A 20,955-nucleotide genomic window follows, 5' to 3' on the forward strand; every position below is an offset into this window, starting at 1 on the left:
AATCATTTAATATTTGATGTCTATGACCTAATTGAGGGGCAAGTAAAGCTGATAAAATGGTAAATAACCACTTTTAATATGACAATTTCAAAAGTATTTAACATTTAAGTACGTTATGATAAGTTAAACAAAATATACCTCTAGATTAAATACGAAAAAAACTACACTATTCTTCTTGTTTGACGATTCTTTCGGTTCCTCTTTGAAACCCTTGAATTGTTTCTAGTGTTTGAACCTATGAAGGTTCGAACTCCATAAATTTATGGGATTTGACATTCTAACAAATTCTCGTATTTTGAAAAATTTCAATCATATTCTAACAAATTCGAAAACTTAAATTTGTAGTTTAATGTATAGCTAAGAGAACTCGATGTTTTTTTCCATGAATAGGCTAATGAGAGTGAGTATAGAAACATTGACATACTTTTAGGCTGACAAGCTTCTGAAGATGAGGTATACATGATATCTTAGGCGAATCTCACATTAAAATGAAAAGTTCTATAACACATTACTCAAATCCACATGAAATGTATGCATTGTGGTTCAATATTGTAGTACAACCCGAAAGACAAATTTGTGTGGGACGTTGCCTAAATGCAAAATGAATAATATGTTTCATAAACTTGAATCGTGATAACTTGTTAAAGTGAGAATTCGAATAAAGAAATAAACTCTTAGAGTTTATGATTTTAAGGTGACAACTTAAGGGGAAAAACTATCAAAATTTTGATCTCCTTCCTAACTTCTTTCAGCTTATTATAGTGTTAGCTTTGAACTCTCCTAGTCATTTGTACACACTTAATAATAATAAAGTTATTAACTTTATATTAATGGCTTAAGACATATTTCTAAATATTATTAAATAAAATTGTTAAGAAAATTCGTCAAGTAATATGATAATGTAGTATTAATGGATATACTCAATTATAAACGCAATTGATTCTTTTCCAAATACTTACCTAACTTATACAATAATAATGTTACAGTTGCCTTGCTTCAATTGAAGATTTTTTTTTGAAAAATAAAAAATAAAAATTAACAAAATCTTATATATAATCAATAGTATAAGAAAGAGTACATGAATTAGCTCTATTATTAATTAAAAACAATATTCGGAAAATTAATCATAATCTTTGTATACTTTAATTTTGCTTTGATCGACATCCAAGCACTTAATTAACATAAATATCGGTTAGTATCAAATTAAAGATACTATGCCATTGCATCGTTAAAATATGTTTGAATTGACCTAATTTAAATATTTTTAACCTAATATAATAATTAAATATTATTAAAATGTTAGTAAATTTTAAAAAAAATATTTATGAGCACTTCAATTTAAGATAAATTTATTAAAAATAAGCCAAAGTACTTTTAAACTATAAGTCAAAAATCAAAAACTATTTAGAAAGAAAAAATATGAATAAAATGTTGATTAGCTAATTTATAAATTTGTATGTAGAAAATCAAGCTAAGCGTTTACTCAAACTCCATATAAATAGTCGGAACTCCGAATCTGAAGTGTGGAGGAGCTCCACGAAAAATCCGGCGCCGGAGATGGACCTCGTAGCAACACTTCAGTCGGAACTGGAGACTCTTCGAAGCAGGATGAAGGTAACTTTTGATAATTTTTAAAAAAATCAACTTCTAACAATAATTAATATTCCATTATCGATGTTTATTGTGCTGAAATCTTCTACTGGAAAAATAGGTTTTGGAATCTGAAAATGCTAAATTATCTGCTCAACTTTCGAATTGCAGTTGCCAAGAGGTTATTGCTACTTCAACATAATATCCAGATTTTTTTGATAAAGTAAAGTATTCAGATATATTTATATTTTTCTATGTAGATTTTAATGTGCTGTTATTGCTATGTAGTCAAAGGAGAAAGGTAATGACTCTGTTCTGAAAAACGGAGTTTTGGAAGGTCACGGAAAGAAGAAAAATAAGCTCAGAGATTTAGGTTTGTATAGATTTTTCTTTTTGGTGATTGGAATGTATTGCTGTAGTTTTATATGCAGCGTGAAAGCCGAAAGGGTGTCTTACATTATTTGAAGTGTTAAAATTAGTGAAGAGAGTGGATTAGCTGAGTTCCATTTTATAATCATTTTGTCCGGGCCAGCTTGTGCACACCTGCCACCTTCCACTAGATATAGGAAACACCCTTGGTTTAGCTATGGGTTTTTTTATGTACTGAATGACCTATCGCTTTATTTTAAGGTGTAATATGTCAGCTATCTTTACAAGTTGATATTGTAATTTGATTTGGAAACCTGCTGAAATGTTCCTCTTTCATTTTTTGATACTGTAATTCGAAATGGAGATTGCTTGAACGTTCCTGTTTTGTTTGTAGGTTATGGCGCAATGATGCATCACTCGAAAAGATATGTTGCTTTGAAAGTCATGTATTTTGGTTTGAGGTACACATCTTGCTAGTAGTTTAGTAGGATTGTATTGTCAATGTGGCCACTGAAAAGAGAGGAAGGAAGTTGTTAGTTGAGAACATGCAGAAGACTTTCATTCTATTTGTGTAGGATTGGCTCTTCATCAGTAGTTACTTAAGTGTGAACTGAAAGTAGAGCAAAAAAGTGTAAGCAAAAAGGCTAAAAGTGGTTTAAAATATTTTGGGCAAGATAATTGTCAGCTTGCTGATAAAAAAATTATTTTGGACAAGATAAAATTGGGCTTCTTACTTGTTCTTAAATTTATTTTAGCCCTGTAAAACCATCTCGTTAGTCTTAAGCACAAGAATGTAAGGTCTCAAGAGGGACCAAAAGAAGAGAATAAGCGGTAACAAAGAGATCACACAAATTTCAGTGGATTACTAAAGAATAAAATAAGAGGTAACAAAGAGATCACACAATTTCAGTGGATTACTAAATGTTAAGTTCATAAACTCTTTAGGCCATTGCTTTTTCATCAGACCATAGATGTGAATGTAATATATAGCATAAGATTAGGCTATAAAGGAGGTGTTGACATTGGAAACAGTTGAAAAGCTAAATGCACCTGGAAGAAAAAGGGGAAAGGATACTTGATTTCCTGTAAAGCTTATCTTGCAACCTCGACAAGATTTCTCGTACAGGAGAGTTTATTTCAGTTTTAAAAGAGCCTCAAACAAGGCAATACTTAAAACACAGCCCTCTTTAGGTAGCATGTAATCTTTAAGTTGGGTTTAACTGCTGAATACTTTATATTTAAGCAACAAAGTTGGTACTTATTGTTATTTTTGTCTTAGTTCCCAACAATAAGAATATTACAAAAGATATCTTACCCATTAACCGAACATCATCTTGTCTGATCATATTTTGTTATTTGACATTTGACTTCAGCCAAAAGTGAGCCACTTATCAGAAGGCATTTATAATAATTTCATGAAGGAGTTCCAATCATACTTAGAAAAAAATTCCAATTTGAGATTGGGAAAATAAAGAATAAGAATGCATGGTTCTAATTCATCAGATAGAATATTAAAAGAAGTGGATTAATTCATGGAATACATTTTTGATATTTTAATCTGGCGTTACTTCACTTTTGTTATAGTAATTTCTTCTACAACATTTCATCTAGAAGCAGAGATGAAGACATCTAATGTCACCTGGAAAAGGGGTTATGTACAACCAACTTAAGCTGCATCCTGATCCTAACTCCAAATGGCCCTGTTAATAACTCCACATAGATTGTCTAGTGGTTCTATGAAGTTAAGGACGGAGCTCCTTATTTCATTCTGGAATGCTAATGGTTGGCGGTGGATCTGTCACCTTTTTTTACCTTATGCAGATTAAGTGTGATTTAAGTATTAACTAAGCTGAAGGTGCATGTACATTGTGTTTCTACCATCCTATTTTAGTTGGAGTCTGCATTTTTTTACTTTATGCAAATATTAGCGAGTCCTTGTTTATGCGGTAACAGTGTTCTCATGCTGCATTACAGGTTTTATGGTTTTGCTTCGGAGGCTCAAATGGATCCCACTGTTGAGGTCTTATGTTCTCCTCTGAGATGATTATTCTTTAAGAATTGGACCAGCATTTAATGTGACAGACATAGACTAACCAAGTACATGCAACAATATGTTCTACATGTTTGGTCTTACTCCTTGTTTAAATCATAGTCCACGTTTCCCGTCCTTTAAATTGAGAGATTTAAAGGACTGAAAGACTTAAGCTACTGAAAGAGTTAATCTGGTGTTTTTCTGGGAGAATCTTGTTTCCTTGCATGTATTGCACAGTTTGAACTATTTAATCTTTGCACAAGTTGTTTTGGACTTTTGGTGCCTCTTCACTCCAGTGGTAGCGCTTGGGTGGCTCTATTGTTCGCATTTTAGTATCTCAATAGAGTATTTTGTTTGCACATGCTGATGGTTTCTTCATGCAGGGTGAACTTTTCAAAGCTCTAGAGAGGACAAGACTCATATTTGGAGACAAGAAGGAATTGCAATACTCACGATGTGGTAGAACCGATAAGGGAGTTTCCTCTGTTGGCCAAGTAAGTGGAAGAGCAATTAATTTCTTGTATGTTTGTTCACTAAAAGGTAACCTATATTTTGACAATGTTTTTTTTTTTGATAATTTGACACATATCCCAAGAGAGAAAATATAAAGTTTGATTCTTTTATCCATATAATTGTTATTTATGATTATAATTATTATTCTTTAATTCCTTTTCATTTCTTTTTCTTCGTTTGCGCCTTCCTTTATTAAATCCAGAACTTTATTTGTGCTTTGGCTTAAAACTTTAATCTAACTTATCCCTTTTTTGCATTTCTCATCTTTGATAACACTCTCTTTTATATGTCTTTTAAAACATATAAATTACTTGTTGCAGGTGATTGCTCTGTTCTTAAGGTCAAACCATAGGGAATCAAGAGGGGACAATAAGTATCCTGGGGAAAATTCTATTGAAGAATCATGTGGTCTGCTGATATCTCCTTTCAATGTACTACTATGTTTAGCCTTTCTGATTGTCATCTGCCATGTATTTACTGAAATGCGATTTGGCACACATCAGTTGCCTTCCGTTTTCCTGACATTGCCTCTTATCTTCTTTCTATGCATGTTCTGGTAGTGTAGTTTTATGGCTGTTAGGTGGCCATCTTTAGAGATTGATTTGTGTTGGAGTACTTGGATTGCACTTCGATAAATGACCTTGTATGTTTCACCAAAACCAAGACACAGATATTTCTAATTCACATTGATTATTAAAGATGTGCAAAAAGAGATTGAAGCTTCAAATCTTCCTAATTCTTTTAGTTATGGCTTCCCTAATTTCAATTTGTTGCTTTCATTTTTCAGTTATTACTAACCTTTTGACACAATTTTTTTACATTTTCTTCACCTAGGAGAAATAGACTATGTAAGAGTACTAAACCGAGTTCTGCCAAATGACATTCGCATTATGGGTTGGTCTCCTATTCCAGTTGGTTTCAGTGCAAGGTTTGTACTGCTTTGTGTAACTTATGCTCCCAGACCCAGTAATCGTTTATAGTTAGTGTTTGTTTGTGAAAAGCATTTAAAAAATACCCAACTCTTTTCTAAAATGTCATGCTTTTGTACATTATGTGTACTGGACTTCACAGTATCATCCTTTTGATAATACCTAAGACAGAAATATTTTGCATTTAGCAAGGTGTGGCCTAGTGGTTTCTGAAGTGAGTGCAAACCTTGGAGACCAAGATCCAATAGTTGAGATGATGCACAAGATTGTCCGGGCATCACCATTACCCAAAAAAAAAGAAGAAACATTCAAGTAGTTTATGAGGTTTTGAATACAATCCACAAGGTAGGGGTAAGGTTTGCGTACACTTTACCCTCCTCTGACCCCACCTGTGGGATCACACTGGGTTTGTTGTTGTTGTAGAAACAGGTCAAATTTAGAATAAGGGGGAACTCTTAAACCTTCATACAAGATCTTATTAGAGATCTCAGCTTCTTGTGAAAATGAGCAATGCTAAACTCTATTCGGTAACTTATCATAGGCAGAATTTATCAAGTTGATGTTGTCTCGAGGTATATTAGGTGCGCTCATGACTAAACCTGAAAAGAGTATGTTCGTGGATCCCCTTGAAGTCAACTTTGGCATCCTTATCTCCTAAAAGTTGAGAAGCTATACCATATTTTTTTCAGTTCTTCATTATAGTTTTACAGCCTTTTTGCCTTTCAATAATGCAGGTTCAGTTGTTTGAGCAGGGTGTACAAGTACTTCTTTTGGCAGGGAAACTTGAATTTAACAGTGTGTACTTTTCCTTCTGAAATCAGTTGACCTGGTTATGCTGATTTACTCCAATTTTCAGCTAAACACTCTTGAATTCTCAACAGGCCATGCAAACTGCTGCGAAGAAATTCTTAGGGGAACATGATTTCAGAAATTTTTGCAAAATGGATGCAGACAATGTGCACAACTACCGGCGGCACATAATATCGTTTGAAATTGTCCCCTTCAATGAAAGGTTTTCTACTATTAGCTTGACACTCTGCTTTTTCTACTTTGTGTCCCTTTTTCTACTTATTCTCTACTTGTAGAGAGAGGGTTATAAATTGACCCGTGTGATCTTTTTGAAGTTTTATGACGCTTTGACTATTTCCTCTCCTGATTTGGTCGTGATTATGTAATTGTTTTCTTTGAATCGTGGTACTCTTGTTTCAAAAAGTCAAAGAAAGTTGCTACTTTAGGTAGATAACCGATGTTAGGAAATACTATATCTGTTCCCATGAAAGTTGATATTAAGGAGTATTAAGCTATATTTGAGATGGTGTGCGATGTGAAGTTTGAGAAATCCTAGATACTGCTTTCCCCTGATGGAGTTGTCACCTGACATACATTATGCAGAAGTATTTGCAAATACTTGTAAATATGCAATTGGATAGTTGGTTGGTGATTATTTTATTTTTTATTTTCCTTCTTTTGGATAATGTTGGTAACATTTTATGAATATCTAGGGATCTTAAAACTAGCTGAAATCTGTGTCCTTTTATCTTCTTTTTGCATGTGCCTTTGAGTTTTTGGGTATTTTTCCTTAATTTTGTATCATTTGTCTAGTTATTTTCATGTTTGTGTAGTTTTAAGTTTGTTGATATGGTCAGTACTAATTAGGACAAGAACTCTATCTAATTTTTTATTAGCAATTTAGAGCTGCTTCTACATGATGTACTCTTCTGCTCATCATCTATAATTTCTTACTGAAACCGGCTATTTGCTTTTTTAATACTATCCATATACTGATATACATATTGAAATGCTTTTCACTCCTCCATGTATATTTTAATTGTAGAGACAATGATGATCAACTCATGATAATGAAAATCAAAGGCAGTGCTTTCCTTTGGCATCAAGTCCGGTGCATGGTTGCCGTATTATTTCTGATTGGCCAGGGTCTTGAGTCCCCTAATGTATGAAATTCATGTCCTAACAATATTTTCTCTGAAACCTGTTGCTGAAACATTTCATTTGATGTGATCCATTTTCTGGAGAACTTAAGATTTTTCCTTTTGCTTCTTTTAGAACAATAACTGAAGTTTTGTCAATCTTGTGATGAGCAGCTTGTGGAGTTTGACATGATTATATATAATACCAGATCACTGGTCAACCAAGTCTACTCAACCTTGTTATATAATGCTTTTTGTGTCCTCACCACCGTGTGAGTAGAATCGGGGTAGTTCTTGTATGCTTCTTTAATCTGATAGACCTTTTTAGTTTGTTCTCAGTCAATTGATGCCATTAAGGTTTGGGCAGGTTGGGCTTTCTGCTCTGTGAAAAGTCTCTTTGATGACTCAATCTTAAAATTAATGAATAAACAAGTCGATAATTTGCTTAATCGTGATTCTATGATATATGTACAAATGCACACAACCCATTTTCTAAACACTGCTCGTGTTTCTATAATTTTCCTCAACTTCCTAATTGGACATAGCTTTCGGGGTTGTCTATGTAAAGCCTTTGTGTTGAATGGATCTTATGGTGATTTATTCTAATTCATGTATCTTACCATAAGGCATATTTCAATTATGAAATCGTAGGTAATTGATTTGCTACTGGATATAGAAAGAACACCACGGAAACCTCAGTTCCCAATGGCTCCAGAAATACCTCTAGTTCTTCAATCCTGTGAATTCGAAGGCCTCAAATTTATTTGTTCATCAGGTACTTTAATGGTATTTATATCCAGAATTCTTTAGTCTATATCAGTTCCATTTTTTTAGGATCTGTGAAAACAAAATTTTCTCTGTTTTTATTTTACGTGATGTTAGGTAAGGGTAATCATGTTCTAATTTTATTGTTTCTTATGGTTCATTCTCTTTTCCTGGATCTTGTCAGCATATCTGTATGGGTTATCAATTTACCCATTTTTCCTTAACCTAACCCAGTATAAACTCAATGAATTGCTATTAGCAGCACTCTAATCTCATTGAGGAGCTTTGGCACTATTGCATTTGTTGATTTGTATTCACTGTAGACTGATGATATTGTCAATTTGATTGTGAGCTTTCTTTTGTTTTCCTTTGTTTAATAAAGGAACTTGATTACGAGTCTGTTATATTGAAGTAGTAGTACCAAATAATAAACAATTTCTTTGAATGGTATTCATCAATAATTCATTCTTTTCTGGACTTGTTCCGTTCACCCAATATATATACATTCTTTTCTTTTCTTTTAGTGGGTGTAACAACATAGTGGCCTCTCTTCAAAAAATTACTTTTTGTGATTATATATAATGTTAAAAAAGAATGCTTTTGTGATTAAGATTCCATTTTACTCAAGTCCCTCATCTCCTTTCTTTGTGACTGTTTTTTGGGGGAAAATAGACGTAAATATTTGATATTTGTTCTTGGTTGTGTTTTTAGATATGTGTGTTCTTTTTGTTAGACAACTTTTATTGCACTAATTGGGTAACGTACAAACACTTTTGTGGACAATTTTCCCAGATACAAAGCAGGCTTTGAATGAACATTTGGAGCGGGAATGCCGAAGTTATAAACTTCAATCCGCAATTTATCATGAAGCTTTGCTAAACTCATCATGTATTGAAATTGGTAGGTCATTCAGTACTTGTACTTGAATTTTTTTGACGTTTTCCACCTACAGCATATTTCTAAGCTATAGAACTTGTTTTTTCTTAGTGAGTAAATTAATCCAGATTGAATTTTCAATTTCAGACAACAATATATCAAGTGACCATACTAAGAAGAAACGAGCTTCCCACATTCCTCTATTGTCTCGACCAACTGAGCGTGAGTTCTTCTGGATCTTTTATCTCTTATCATTCATTTGATAAAACTTGCTTGAATTTGGGACTTTCGACTGTGCTATAAACATCAATATTAACATGTTCTTGAAAAAGAGTTAATGGTCAAAAACACCTCAACTATCAGTTCTATGCGAGTTTCATATCCCAACTATCAAATGTGAGATTATACATATACATGCTCTGAAAATGGGTCAAAAGGTGTATTTATTGTGATTGCAAATGGTTTCGTGGAGTAATAGGAACTCCGCAAATTTTAGGTATCTACTTTTAAGAGGTGACCTTATGTCTTTTGCTTATTTTCCAGCATCATATGAAGAGCGGCGTAAAAAGTTGGATGCATGAGCTGGAATGGAATGCCAAGATAGGAAGTGTATTAGGGGAGATGAAATGAATGAGTGTTTTCTTTTTTTTTTTCTAATTTTATCTTGTTGTAACATTAATTTGTACATCGTGATATGATTTATTCTAATACTAATGAGTATTTTCTGTTGCACTTCACTTTATATCTGCAACTGGGTTTGTGCATAAATCGTATCATTATTGGTGCTAATTACTCGCTGAAACAACGAATTTACATTTTTTCGCCAGTTAACTGTTTCGGATATCAAATATGCTTTGATACATTCAGCAATTGCCTTTAGTGCAATTAGTACTGAGTACCGAGTAAAAGAGGGGAGAGACGCGAGCAAGAGAAAAGAAGGAAATTGGCCGGAAATTATTAAGTGATAAGTGATTATTTAATTATTTTAAAGGAAAATTGTATATAATAGCAAACTATTAATTCAAATTTAATGCTATAAATATACTTTAATTTAGTTATACCCTATAGCAAACTTTAGCTATTTTCGTCACTCACTCTCCTTAGTGGAATCTCGCTCATCACTCTCGTTTGGTGACAGTCTCGCTCGCCTTTCTCGCTTTTTATATAAACACAAATGTATAAAATGCGTTTGTGTTTGTATAAAGCGGGAGGAAATTGTATAAATATCTATATTTTCGCTCCTCGCTCTCCCTTCTCCCAGATCTCGCTCTCCTCTCTCGCTTATACAAACAGATTTGAAACATAAATTGTGTTTTTGTTTGTATAAAGCGAGAGAAGATTGTATATACACATGCAAATACATATATTTTCGTCTTATACACTTATAATTATATAATAAAAATAATCCCCTGCCCAGTTTCTTTTGTCGTTCTCTCTTTCTCGTTTTATACAAATTCAAATTGTATATAATTTCTCTCTTTCTCGCTTTATACAATTCGATTCAATTGTATATTCCCTGCCCAAGTCTCTTTTGCCTTTCTCTCTTTCTCATTTTATACAAATTCAAACGGTACATAGTCGTCCTATACACTTATGATTATACAATACACATATTTTCCTACCCAAGTCTCTTTTTCCTTCCTCTCTTTCTTATTTTATACAGTTCACTGTATATAATTTCTTTTTTTCTCGTTTTATACAATTCATTTTATACAATTCGCTTCAATTGTATATGTATAGCGAGTTATACATATATATATATACATGTGTTATGGAGCACAATTATGCACGCATTGCTATAGTATACAAATATAAATTTTGTGTTTACTAAACATCCCTAAGTAATTAGTTAATAAGGATATAATGCAATTTATTTACTCTCAATAATTATAGTTTCATTTTTTTGCTATAATTAATGGGACTCATTTTTTATAAACCCAACTATAAAATACTTTTTTATGCTTTTATATAATTTTATATAAAATTAATTTTTTCTCTGCAATCCCTTTTTCATATCTTTTTCCTAAAATTACTCTTATACTCTTATTTTGAATTTCTAATTTGGATAAGTTACCACCGGCATGACCGCTTTGAAAGTGTAAATAACATGAAACCTTTATCCATAGACTTGGACTGGCGGTGTAATGTGGCCAATAGTAAACTAAATCGTATACATGTCTTGCAAACTTCCCTTGAAGGATTACCTTGTTTAAGAATCCATCTGGATTGTTTGGACATGTCACAAACTCAATGAAATTTGTACTAGTACTATCCTTGGTTTTGTTTTTCCACTAAACTCATACTTCTTCGAATTCAGTAGCTTTGTTTTTTATTTGTAAACATTGATTCAGAGGAGATTGAATATGCGTCATCAGAATTGGACAAATCTGAAGAACATCAGGTAATGTAATTTATATATAAATTACAAAAAAAATTATGTACATAGTGGGTTGTATATTAAGGTAATATATACGAACTAAAGTTATTTGTATATATATTCTATTGTACAAGTATTGTTTGAAGGAGTAATAATGCAGCCCATTTTGTAAGGCCCAAAAACATTTGGTTTGAAGATTAGAAGAACGTGGAAACGGCTAAACTTTTGGCCGGAAATGGCAATTTGTGCTTCTGGTCCGTCCGGCAAAATAGATAAAACACTACCGGAGATCAATTTCCGAACAGCCGTTGTTCCTCCGGCCAACCTCCGCTCGTACTTGAGTTGTAAGTTTCTTCGTTGTACTCTCTTTTCTGTATTACACTAATCCTATAATTTGCTGCAATGCATTCTGTAATTGTTAACTTTGTGTTTTTTCATGATTATTCGCTTCTCATATTAGTCAATTTTATGAAAAACTCCTCTTATAGCATTGTCAGCACTTGTAAAATCGTCCAAAAAAAGCATTTTTAGTGCTTGTTATATAGTTTTAAGCTATGTTACTCAGGCTCGCAAAAGAATCATATGTTCCAAAAATGCTCTACTTTTGGAGGATCCGATACGCACTTACCAACATTTCTGAAGAGTATGAAGAACATAAGTTGTTATGATATTATTCCAGGGAATGAGACTTGAATGCGACACCGACTTAATTGGGAGCTGATGTGGGGCTTATATTACCTTGGACTCTCCCACTTCAGTAGCTTCAATTTTCAACCATCTCAAATCAGTTAATATTAAATATTTCAAAAATTTAATAAAGTTCGTATAACTCAGGATCCTAATTTGTTTGTTCAGGTATTAATATCACTTTAGTAAGAATAGGTGTGTAACAGGTCGTCATTCTAGTGTGAGCGTGAGGTCGACTTTTTGGGAAAAGTTTAGGGCGGAATCTATGTCTTTTTCCTATTTCTAATATCCAATTTAGTCCATGTCTCCATCAATACATCCATTTGAGTTAAAAACTACTATGTAAGGGAACATGATCTTTTTTGGTTGACTGGTAGTTTAATAAACAATCTTTGTCTGTCAAGATCTTGAGTTACATCATGAAACGGTTGCAGTACTTACAAATAAAGTTGTTAGTGCCTTAGTATGTAATAATGTTTCTTTTTTCGTCAGACATGCTTCCAAATTTGTAAGGTCGACAGAATCAGCTTGTTAAAAATTTTACATCAGCTGCAAGCAATGCTACTTTGAGAACAATTTGTCTGTGTATCTTTTGATTGGATCATGTAACTGCAATGGTTTCTGATTTGTCATATATTTTAGTGGCAAATTTTGTTTTGAGGCTATTACACTATTTTCCTTCCTCATTCTTTGGTATTTCTGGGTTTGTTTGTGCAGATTCTAGTATAATGTTCTATTATTTCCAGGATACAATGTCATAATACTTTATTACTCGTTGTTTTCTGGGTAGTGTTATCTTTATGGCACGCTCCTTACGAAAAGCTATCACAGTTTGCTCTGTCTTCCGAAAAAGCTACTCTTCCATTCTTGCTGTCGCTTCAAATGCCATCAGATTGACCTACAATAGCACATATGTTCCGCTATATTTGGGAATGGAGTCCTCAATTTCATATGAAAACTATAAACCAGGGGGTGTGATGTTTTCTCGACAGTTCAGTTCCAGGAGAGAGTCAGAGACATTATCTTGGGGAGTATCATCTGACGTTGTTTTGCTGGGAAAGCTTGAAAGTGCATTGAGGAATCACAACTTGGAAGAGGCTTGGGAAACCTACAAGGATTTCAAACGTCTTTACGGTTTCCCTGACCCCTTTCTTGTAGATAAGCTTCTCACTAAGTTGTCGTACTCATCTGATTCTAGATGGCTTAAAAAGGCATGCAATATAGTCGGATCTATTTTGAAAGAGAAAAGGGAGATGCTACGCACAGAGTTAATGACCAAGCTCTGCCTATCGTTGGCTAGAACTCAAATGCCCATTCAAGCATCATCAATTCTCAGACTGATGTTGGAGAAAGGAAATCTCCCACCTATTGACATGCTAGGGATGATAATATTTCACATGGTGAAGTCTGATACTGGAATGATTGTGTCATCAAACATTTTGATTGAGATATATGGTAGCTCTCATCAATTAACTACAAAGAAATCCACTGAGTTAAATAAACATAATACACTTCTTTTTAATCTTGTTCTTGATGCTTGTGCAAGATTTGGATCATCCAGTAAAGGCCATCAGATTATTGAGTTAATGGCCCAAGTTGGAGTGACAGCTGATGCTCATACTATTTCAATTATTTCCTTGATCCATGAGATGAATGGTATGCGGGATGAATTAAAGAAATTTAAGAAGCATATAGATCAGGTTTCAGTTCCATTATTTTCCTGCTATCAGCAATTCTATGAAAGTCTCTTGTGTTTACATTTCAAGTTTAACGATATTGATGCTGCTTCTAATCTTGTACAAGATATTTATGGATTTCAAGTGTCGCATCATCAGCAGGGAAATGAAACACAACCACCTAAACCGTGCCTTGTTTCAATTGGCTCTGATAATCTGAGAACGGGATTGAAATTACGAATTTTTCCCCATTCATTGTCAAGGGATTCTGTTTTCAATGTGGGACGTAATCAGGTGCTTGTTATGTATAAGAATGGGAAACTAGCCCTTAGCAACAGAGCATTGGCCAAACTTATTATACAGTACAAGAGGTGTGGGAGAATTAATGATCTGTCAAAGCTTCTCTGTAGTATCCAGAAGAAGGGCTCAGTTGAATCTAGCAGAATGTGCTCTGATGTGGTTTCTGCCTGCATTTGCATGGGTTGGCTTGAAATTGCTCATGATATTTTGGATGATTTGGATTCTGAAGGAAATCCGCTGGACGCTAGTTCATACATGTCTCTGTTGACTGCATATTGCAACAGAAATAAGCTAAGGGAGGCAGAGGCACTACTAAAGCAATTAAAAAGATCAGGTGTCATATTAGCATCTGATCCATTGTTAGCTCCTGCATCTATGTGTGAACTGGAAAGCAAGAATAAGCTGAAAGAATTAGACACTTCGGCGAAAGGGGAGCTGGCTTACCATATTGTTGAAGAAATGAGAGCTGAAGAAAATGAAGCTTCTTTTATGATGCATGATTTAAATTTTTCAATCTACTTTTTTATGAAGGCTCACATGGTTGAAGATGCCGTAAGGGCTTACCGAAAAATGCAGGCAATGAAGATCCATCCGACGGTGTCAACTTTCATGAATCTGCTTAATGGGTATTCTTCTTTAGGGATGTATCGTGAAATTACAATCTTGTGGGGAGATATTAAAAGGAACATGGAAAGTCGTAAGAACTTGAATACCAGGGATTTATACGAGTTCTTGCTGTTGAATTTTCTTCGAGGCGGTTATTTTCATAGGGTGATGGAGGTTATTGGTTTAATGAAAGAAAATGGCATGTATTTGGACAAGTGGATGTATAGACGTGAGTTCTTGAAATATCACAAGGGTCTTTACCTAAGAATAAAAGTATCTGATGCTAAAAATGACGTACAAACTCAGAGGATTGAGCATGTGAGGCACTTTAGGAAGTGGGTTGGCCTGGATTAATTCTTATAGGTATCAAGAATATTCTTCTTGCATGCTGGGAAAGAGTCAAGACAATATTGAGCCATCCTTTGCCAAATTTTGACAGGCTTCTCTCCATCTTTATCTACCTGAGATGTGCTGTACCTCTGGGGTAGGGGTCATTGTTTCATTGTAAATTATATATTTCACTCGAAGACAAAAAGTTGCAGGAAAGGACGTCTTTCTCTTCAGTTGTTCCATTGGGTATTGTATCTAATAGGTCAGTGCTCTTTAGCTTTTGTGGCAGATTGTTGAATTTGCAACTTTTGCATCCACTCTGTGTTTGATTTGTCAAGAATATTGAAGTTGGAAATTGTAAGTATGAAAAGGTCCATTGTTGTAAATATGGGAAGGTTTGGAATCCCTTTGATTGGAGGAATGACCATGCAATTTATTTCCATATCCTCCTTCCTTCATTTACGTGCCTAACTTAACCCTGTTGCCATGCAGATAAAATTTAAAGGATCAGGAAACTGTGTTCTGATTGGCACTCCAGATGTGATTTTATGCTCCTTGTCAGTCTTGAGTATCTCTTCGAGTCGGAATTGATACTCTGACATGCGTGGATATTGAAAATTATTCATGGCTCCAGTGTCTACTCCAAGCCTGTAGCTTTCTGTCATGGAGCTGAAAAAAGTTGCTAAGGAGATGTTGGACCACTGGGTATGTTTAGCCAGAACTGGCTCTATAAAATATTTTTTAGCTAATATTCAGTTCTCCTAGTTCTTTATTTCCAAAGAAGGTCTCCGTATAGTTTCAGGAAAAGAAGGTTTTCGTATAACAGTCCTTGTTTTTGGTTTTGATATCCTTGACCTTTGACCATCTTGCGGATCATAAATACTAATAGAACATCGAAGAGCACTCTGTGGGAATACATCATCATTTATCGGTGATGGAAAAAGGGATCTTGTTGCACTTGGACTTTACTTGTAGGTTTCTTTCTAGGTTTTAGTAAACTGCACGTAATATTTCTTATTGTCAAGTATTTTAGAATGGAAATGGCTGAAAGTTGGGATCTCTTATAGACCAACTATTATTTAGACCAACTAGTGGGATAACCTATGATCTACCCGTGTTCCATGGTGGTTATCAGAAGCCATTGGCTAATGATGTTTGTACTCGTATGTTTGTTCTCTTACCTTTTCTCACTATTCCCCATCACTTCCAATTTGGAGACAGAACACTGAAAAGATAAGAGCCTCCCACATTCTTCCCTTGTTGCAACCAAGTCATTGTGAATTATCTTGAAAGAGCTTAATTTTATGTTGAGATGTTTTTTCCGGCTTATCCATCAACTTTGATTCACTCCGGGGAAGTACATGCAGAAAAATTGGTAAAACTCTGTACTTCTGAACCGATTTTGCTCTTCTGATAGACAAACAGATCTTATTGTCCTCACCTGCAAATTGCTACAGTACCTTGTGTGAGGTCATTGCCTGTTTCAAGAATAGAGATGCTTGATTAGACCCTGAAAGTGAAAACACTGGCATCATTACATGTGCACTTGTATTGTTCAATGAGTTGTTGGAGGATTTCTCTTAAGAAGACTCTTTATCTAGGCAAAGTTATCGTTATGTTTCCTGTTCATCAGCTGGGCATTATACACATGAAACCAACCCCGATTTTTCTGTAGCACTAGGTTCAAAAACGCCTATCTACCTTTCTCTGCTTACTCTGTGACTAGGTTCAAACACTTGACTTGTGTTTCTGGGGAAAAGGACACAAGGCAACTATCTATGATTTACTGTAAAGATTTAAGGAAGGACAAGGGAGCAAAAGAAGGGAACAGCTTCATCAGAAAAGAAGTGAACAGTCATTGTTTAGTTGAAGGACTTGTAATGCTAGTGTTGTTGTACTGTAAAAAAAAAATGTGAAGACGCAGACTTCAGTAGGATATACGATTATACAACATCAATCTTATAAGGATAACATGGATTTCCACATGTTATTGTGCAAACTGAACGTTGCACTGCACTAGCCAGTATTACATAGTTTTTATATATGTTTGAGAAATCATATGTAATGTGCAGTACATGATAACAAAGTTCAATGAGGACACCAGCCCTTTCAGATCCTTCAAATATATCATGAACTGATCATCAAACATTTCCTGCACTACAGCTCTAACCATTGCTAGAAGAATGTACCACACTCAAACTCAAGCAAGCAGTTAAAAAGTTTTCAATGTTACAAACACTGGAATGCGTCAAGCTTTCACTCCGGGTTCGGTGCTTGGAGGCACTGCTGCCTTGGGTTCAGAGTTCTCTTCTTCCTCAATTTCTTCAGTGTCACTGTCATCATCGCCTATTGCACAAACATTGTCAATTTATATATTAGATGAGGATGGAAATAACAAATTTCCAATCCAAGCAATCGATTTGAAGCTAAGAATATCAGTAATTGCTCAGAACCAAATCAGACTTACCCTCAGGCACATCAACATCAAAATTGCTAGGACCTTCTCCCATATTGAGTTTCTGAGAGAATAATACAAGGGAGAATGTTAAGATATCAGCATCAATATAGACTCGAATTAACACTATCGCTTATTAATATCTTTAGAGCTGCTTACCGAGAAGTCCATGTCACCAAAATCCATATCTGGCTCAGCTGAAATTAGTTCATAGTTAGCAAATATACCAAGTGGCTAATATCAACAGTGAAGATATCCCTAGTGACTTCATACTTACGTTTACTGTCTTCTTCATCTTCATCAACCCATTTGTCCCAATCAACTTTCAAAAACACCGGACGTAATCCCTCCTGCTTTACCAGTCTGCTCCACCACTTGTCTTCCGCCTTCTTCACTAGATACACGATACTTCTAGAGGTAGTACTACTTTTGCTCTCCTGAATGATCATTTTACAGTAAAATTAACATGGGTTCTTCTATCTCGCACAAAAATTTGCAGATGATGCAAACTGATGGAAATTCACTTACATCAACATTAATTTTATCAAACAGATCAAGATCCACTTCATAAGGTACATTATCAGCTCCTGCAGTTGCAGAGAATAAGAATTTTCCTTCTGGTTCCAGTTTCAGCTTCACATTCTTGGCATCTGGTAACTCCACCGTAATAAACAACTTGTCAGACCTCTGAGCCCACTTGATAGTAGGATGTCGGCTGAGATAGAGAAGCAGAAAACAAATTGATACCAATTAAATCATAAAAATCACAACCACTATTCAAGGCAAAACGAGGAAGAGACAATTAGCAGGATGTGGATAGACACTCCAGAATCCTAAGTTGCGCCGACTCTACACTTTCAATCCTACGCTTGTGTCGGCCTCCAAAACTACTCTACACTTGTGTCGAATTCTCCAAAAATACACTACTTTTGGAGAATCCGACCCATTAATATTTTTAAAGAGTCGGAGCAACACAGCCAAAAAGGCACAGCCAGTCCAAGAAATCACAAAATGTATTTCAAATCAAGAAATTTTGAGGAGATGAGCAAACAAAGTATCATTATTTTCTTCAGTGTAATTCATCATATGTTAACAATGTCCTTTCACATAATTGTCTGTGGTAAATTATCCCACAATATTCATGACGCAAGTAATTGAAAGATGACCCGTTCCAGCCGGTCCCAATTGCTATATAGTTAAATACAGAAGAAAAAATTTATTTGTTCTGAATCAAGAACCACATCAAACCAATTACAACACGCTAAGATGGAGTTTCAAAATATAAAAAAGTAAACACATGAAAAGTTCAAAAAAGTTCAACATATGAAGAAAAGCTTAACCATGTACAACCCATATAATTTTCCATCAATGATTTTGTTTTGGTTTCAGATGAACCCTCTTGGCCCTACCTAGCTCAGTCCCTAGATCAAGGGGCTGGCACACTAAATACTACTAAAACTTCAAACACTAAACCCCTGGGCCCTACCTGGCTCCGCCCCGGGCTCAAGGGACGAGCACACTAACGGGTTCTAGAACGTTCTAAAATATGAAGATTGAAGAGCATGGACGGATCTAGAAGGTACCAACGGAGTTCACATTTTTATATAAAATTCACCTCGAGTTACCAAGTTCAAATCTTATTCTTAATACACCACTGATGAAGAATCCATAAGGATTCAACATCCACATTATATGCGTAAAAAATAAATTAACTAAAATCATGTATAATTTTCTGTTTACGCGAGGTTCAAAACTCTAAAATCCTAGGGTTCAATTCAAACATTTCAACAATAAAATCAAGAACTTCACAAACAGTAACAACTACAAGTTTTCTACTCATAACGCAATAGATAAAATATACACAAGCTATAAAGAAGAAAATAAGCATAGATTATTCCGCCAACAGAAGATTGAAGAACATACCTCATTATTTTATAATACACAGACGGGAAAATTGAGAGATAACAACTGCGTTAAGAAAGTTATACAAACGGCAGTTGCTTTATATATCAGTGTAGAGGTGGGGCCTGCTAGAAATGTCTAGATGCTTCTGGTTCCTTCTTTATATTTCATGTATACATGTCTTCTTCTTTTTTATTTTAGAAAAAGTCTTTATTTGTAGAGCCGTTAATATGAGTTAGGTCTTTTAATATGAGTTAAGTTTGTTGGACGGTCCTCATTTAAGATTTTTTTTTTTACTTGACCTGAATAAAAATATGGATAGAATCGATATGTGGATCAAATAAATATTAATTAAAAATAAAAAATAAAATAAAATATTAAAAATAACAAGAGTCTAAATTCAAATTCTATTTAAAGTTGAAAATATTACAACTTCAATATAAATTATGTTTATAAAATATGTAGTACACAAACTACAAACTCCCTAAAATTTCTAGGAGATCATTACATAGGCCGTAGTCCGTAGCCTATGAAATATTGTCATATTTTTTGTGTTTTATTATTCTGAAAACAGTGAAGTTAATATTTTTATTTAGTTATTTATGCTTTTACTTAAAATCAACTTGATAACTATTATAAAAATAATTTTATTTGTGAATTTAATTAGCAAGCAGTATCACTAACATCGTGATAATATTTTTGAATTATAATTTAATTTAGAAAATTATATAAAAAAAATATGCCTTTAAGAAAAGAGGGCTGCCGGTAATCCCATAGCCCACATACTTATGAGTTGGACCGATCATTTTTCAACTCACATAAAAAATGGACTAGTCCAAATTGATCCGTAAAAATTCAAAGTCATACGGATTTGTGCAGAAAATAGTTCAGTCCATATTGACAGCTTTACTTATTTGTGTTGAAGTTACTAGTTTTAATTATTCCGATTTTAAATTTCTTATTGAATTTGATTATAAGATTATAAAGATGGTAGTTTATAATTAGATTATCCTTTCTTCACTAGCGCAAAGTATCGTCGTTGTCATTAACCATTTGTTCTATTACCTCAATCATTATTCTCACAACAAACATTGTTTATAAGTACGATAATTAAAATATAATCATTAGTTATTAATAATATTCTCTCTGTTTCTATTTATTTGTCCATATTTTTTATATATTCGTATTTACTTGTCCATTTTAACAAATCAAGAAAAGATTTAAAAAAAAATCTTATTATACCCTCATTTAAACTTCTTGAAAAAATTTATAACTTTTAATTTATCATTTTTGAAACCATATTTAATAAGGGTAAAATTATAACTTCACTATATTAATTATTGTTATCTTAATATGTGTACCTTTTTCTAAAATGGACTAACTAAATAAAAAAGTAATTATTATCACTATTCATAATAATCATTACTACAATGACAACAATTATTGACATTAGTTAGCACTAATCATCATCTTAATTTATCTATCACTTTTGATTAATTAATATCATCAATTATTATCAGTTACTATCAGCGACTAAACACATGCATTTACCATGATTAGTCATCTATATCAATATTTGGTAATGTCAATTTTTACATGATTTTCTTTAAAATATCCCCT

At 33.8% G+C, this 20,955-nt stretch overlaps 3 protein-coding genes across 8 annotated transcripts; 2 read left to right on the top strand and 1 right to left on the bottom strand.

The window, feature by feature from the left end:
• The first annotated feature begins 1,438 nt into the window (after window positions 1–1,438).
• LOC101259148 (uncharacterized) lies at window positions 1,439–9,739 on the top strand. Of its 2 annotated transcripts, XM_004237796.4 has the most exons (15): window positions 1,439–1,614; window positions 1,712–1,771; window positions 1,879–1,963; window positions 2,354–2,420; window positions 3,934–3,979; window positions 4,375–4,485; window positions 4,825–4,912; window positions 5,339–5,432; window positions 6,168–6,228; window positions 6,315–6,445; window positions 7,268–7,385; window positions 8,013–8,136; window positions 8,919–9,026; window positions 9,150–9,224; window positions 9,546–9,739. In XM_004237796.4, exons 1-15 carry the CDS (start codon window positions 1,558–1,560, stop codon window positions 9,581–9,583), a joined length of 1,263 nt encoding a protein of 420 aa, XP_004237844.1. In that variant the 5' UTR covers window positions 1,439–1,557; the 3' UTR covers window positions 9,584–9,739. The 2 variants fall into 2 exon arrangements, with proteins under 2 accessions (XP_004237844.1, XP_010320121.1); XM_010321819.3 differs by lacking the exons at window positions 1,439–1,614; window positions 1,879–1,963 and having other exon boundaries at window positions 1,712–1,813.
• A 1,501-nt stretch (window positions 9,740–11,240) lies between these two features.
• Window positions 11,241–18,601, top strand: LOC101259433 (pentatricopeptide repeat-containing protein At4g17616). 5 transcript variants are annotated; one of them, XM_069297305.1, is made up of 4 exons: window positions 11,522–11,723; window positions 12,784–15,240; window positions 15,471–15,683; window positions 17,933–18,601. In XM_069297305.1, the coding sequence occupies exon 2, from the start codon at window positions 12,867–12,869 to the stop codon at window positions 15,000–15,002; it is 2,136 nt and encodes a 711-aa protein (XP_069153406.1). In that variant the 5' UTR covers window positions 11,522–11,723; window positions 12,784–12,866; the 3' UTR covers window positions 15,003–15,240; window positions 15,471–15,683; window positions 17,933–18,601. The 5 variants fall into 5 exon arrangements, with proteins under 5 accessions (XP_069153407.1, XP_025886576.1, XP_069153406.1 ...); XM_069297306.1 differs by lacking the exon at window positions 17,933–18,601 and having other exon boundaries at window positions 11,241–11,723; window positions 12,857–15,240; window positions 15,471–16,069; XM_026030791.2 differs by lacking the exon at window positions 17,933–18,601 and having other exon boundaries at window positions 11,514–11,723; window positions 15,471–15,823.
• Window positions 16,936–19,408, bottom strand: DDTFR8 (ripening regulated protein DDTFR8). Its single transcript, NM_001247756.2, has 6 exons — window positions 19,357–19,408; window positions 17,962–18,148; window positions 17,711–17,870; window positions 17,593–17,630; window positions 17,446–17,497; window positions 16,936–17,324 (listed from the first exon to the last, which is right to left on the bottom strand). The coding sequence occupies exons 1-6, from the start codon at window positions 19,359–19,361 to the stop codon at window positions 17,227–17,229; spliced, it is 540 nt and encodes a 179-aa protein (NP_001234685.2). The 5' UTR covers window positions 19,362–19,408; the 3' UTR covers window positions 16,936–17,226.
• Window positions 19,409–20,955: the final 1,547 nt, after the last annotated feature.

This window comes from Solanum lycopersicum, chromosome 4 (assembly GCF_036512215.1).
Source record: "Solanum lycopersicum chromosome 4, SLM_r2.1".
Lineage (NCBI taxonomy): Eukaryota > Viridiplantae > Streptophyta > Magnoliopsida > Solanales > Solanaceae > Solanum > Solanum lycopersicum.

What these genes read in the sequence shown, in the direction of transcription:
- LOC101259148 (XM_004237796.4), top strand. Translation starts at nt 1,558, where the DNA reads ATGGACCTCGTAGCAACACTTCAGTCGGAACTGGAGACTCTTCGAAGC. An exon ending in CGAATTGCAGTTGCCAAGAG is followed by an intron (nt 1,772 to 1,878) that starts GTTATTGCTACT and finishes ATTGCTATGTAG; the next exon opens with TCAAAGGAGAAAGGTAATGA. An exon ending in AAATGGATCCCACTGTTGAG is followed by an intron (nt 3,980 to 4,374) that starts GTCTTATGTTCT and finishes TTCTTCATGCAG; the next exon opens with GGTGAACTTTTCAAAGCTCT.
- LOC101259433 (XM_069297306.1), top strand. Translation starts at nt 12,867, where the DNA reads ATGGCACGCTCCTTACGAAAAGCTATCACAGTTTGCTCTGTCTTCCGA.
- DDTFR8 (NM_001247756.2), bottom strand. An exon ending in TTGGTGACATGGACTTCTCG is followed by an intron (nt 17,498 to 17,592) that starts GTAAGCAGCTCT and finishes TTATTCTCTCAG; the next exon opens with AAACTCAATATGGGAGAAGG. An exon ending in TGATGTTGATGTGCCTGAGG is followed by an intron (nt 17,325 to 17,445) that starts GTAAGTCTGATT and finishes TTTGTGCAATAG; the next exon opens with GCGATGATGACAGTGACACT.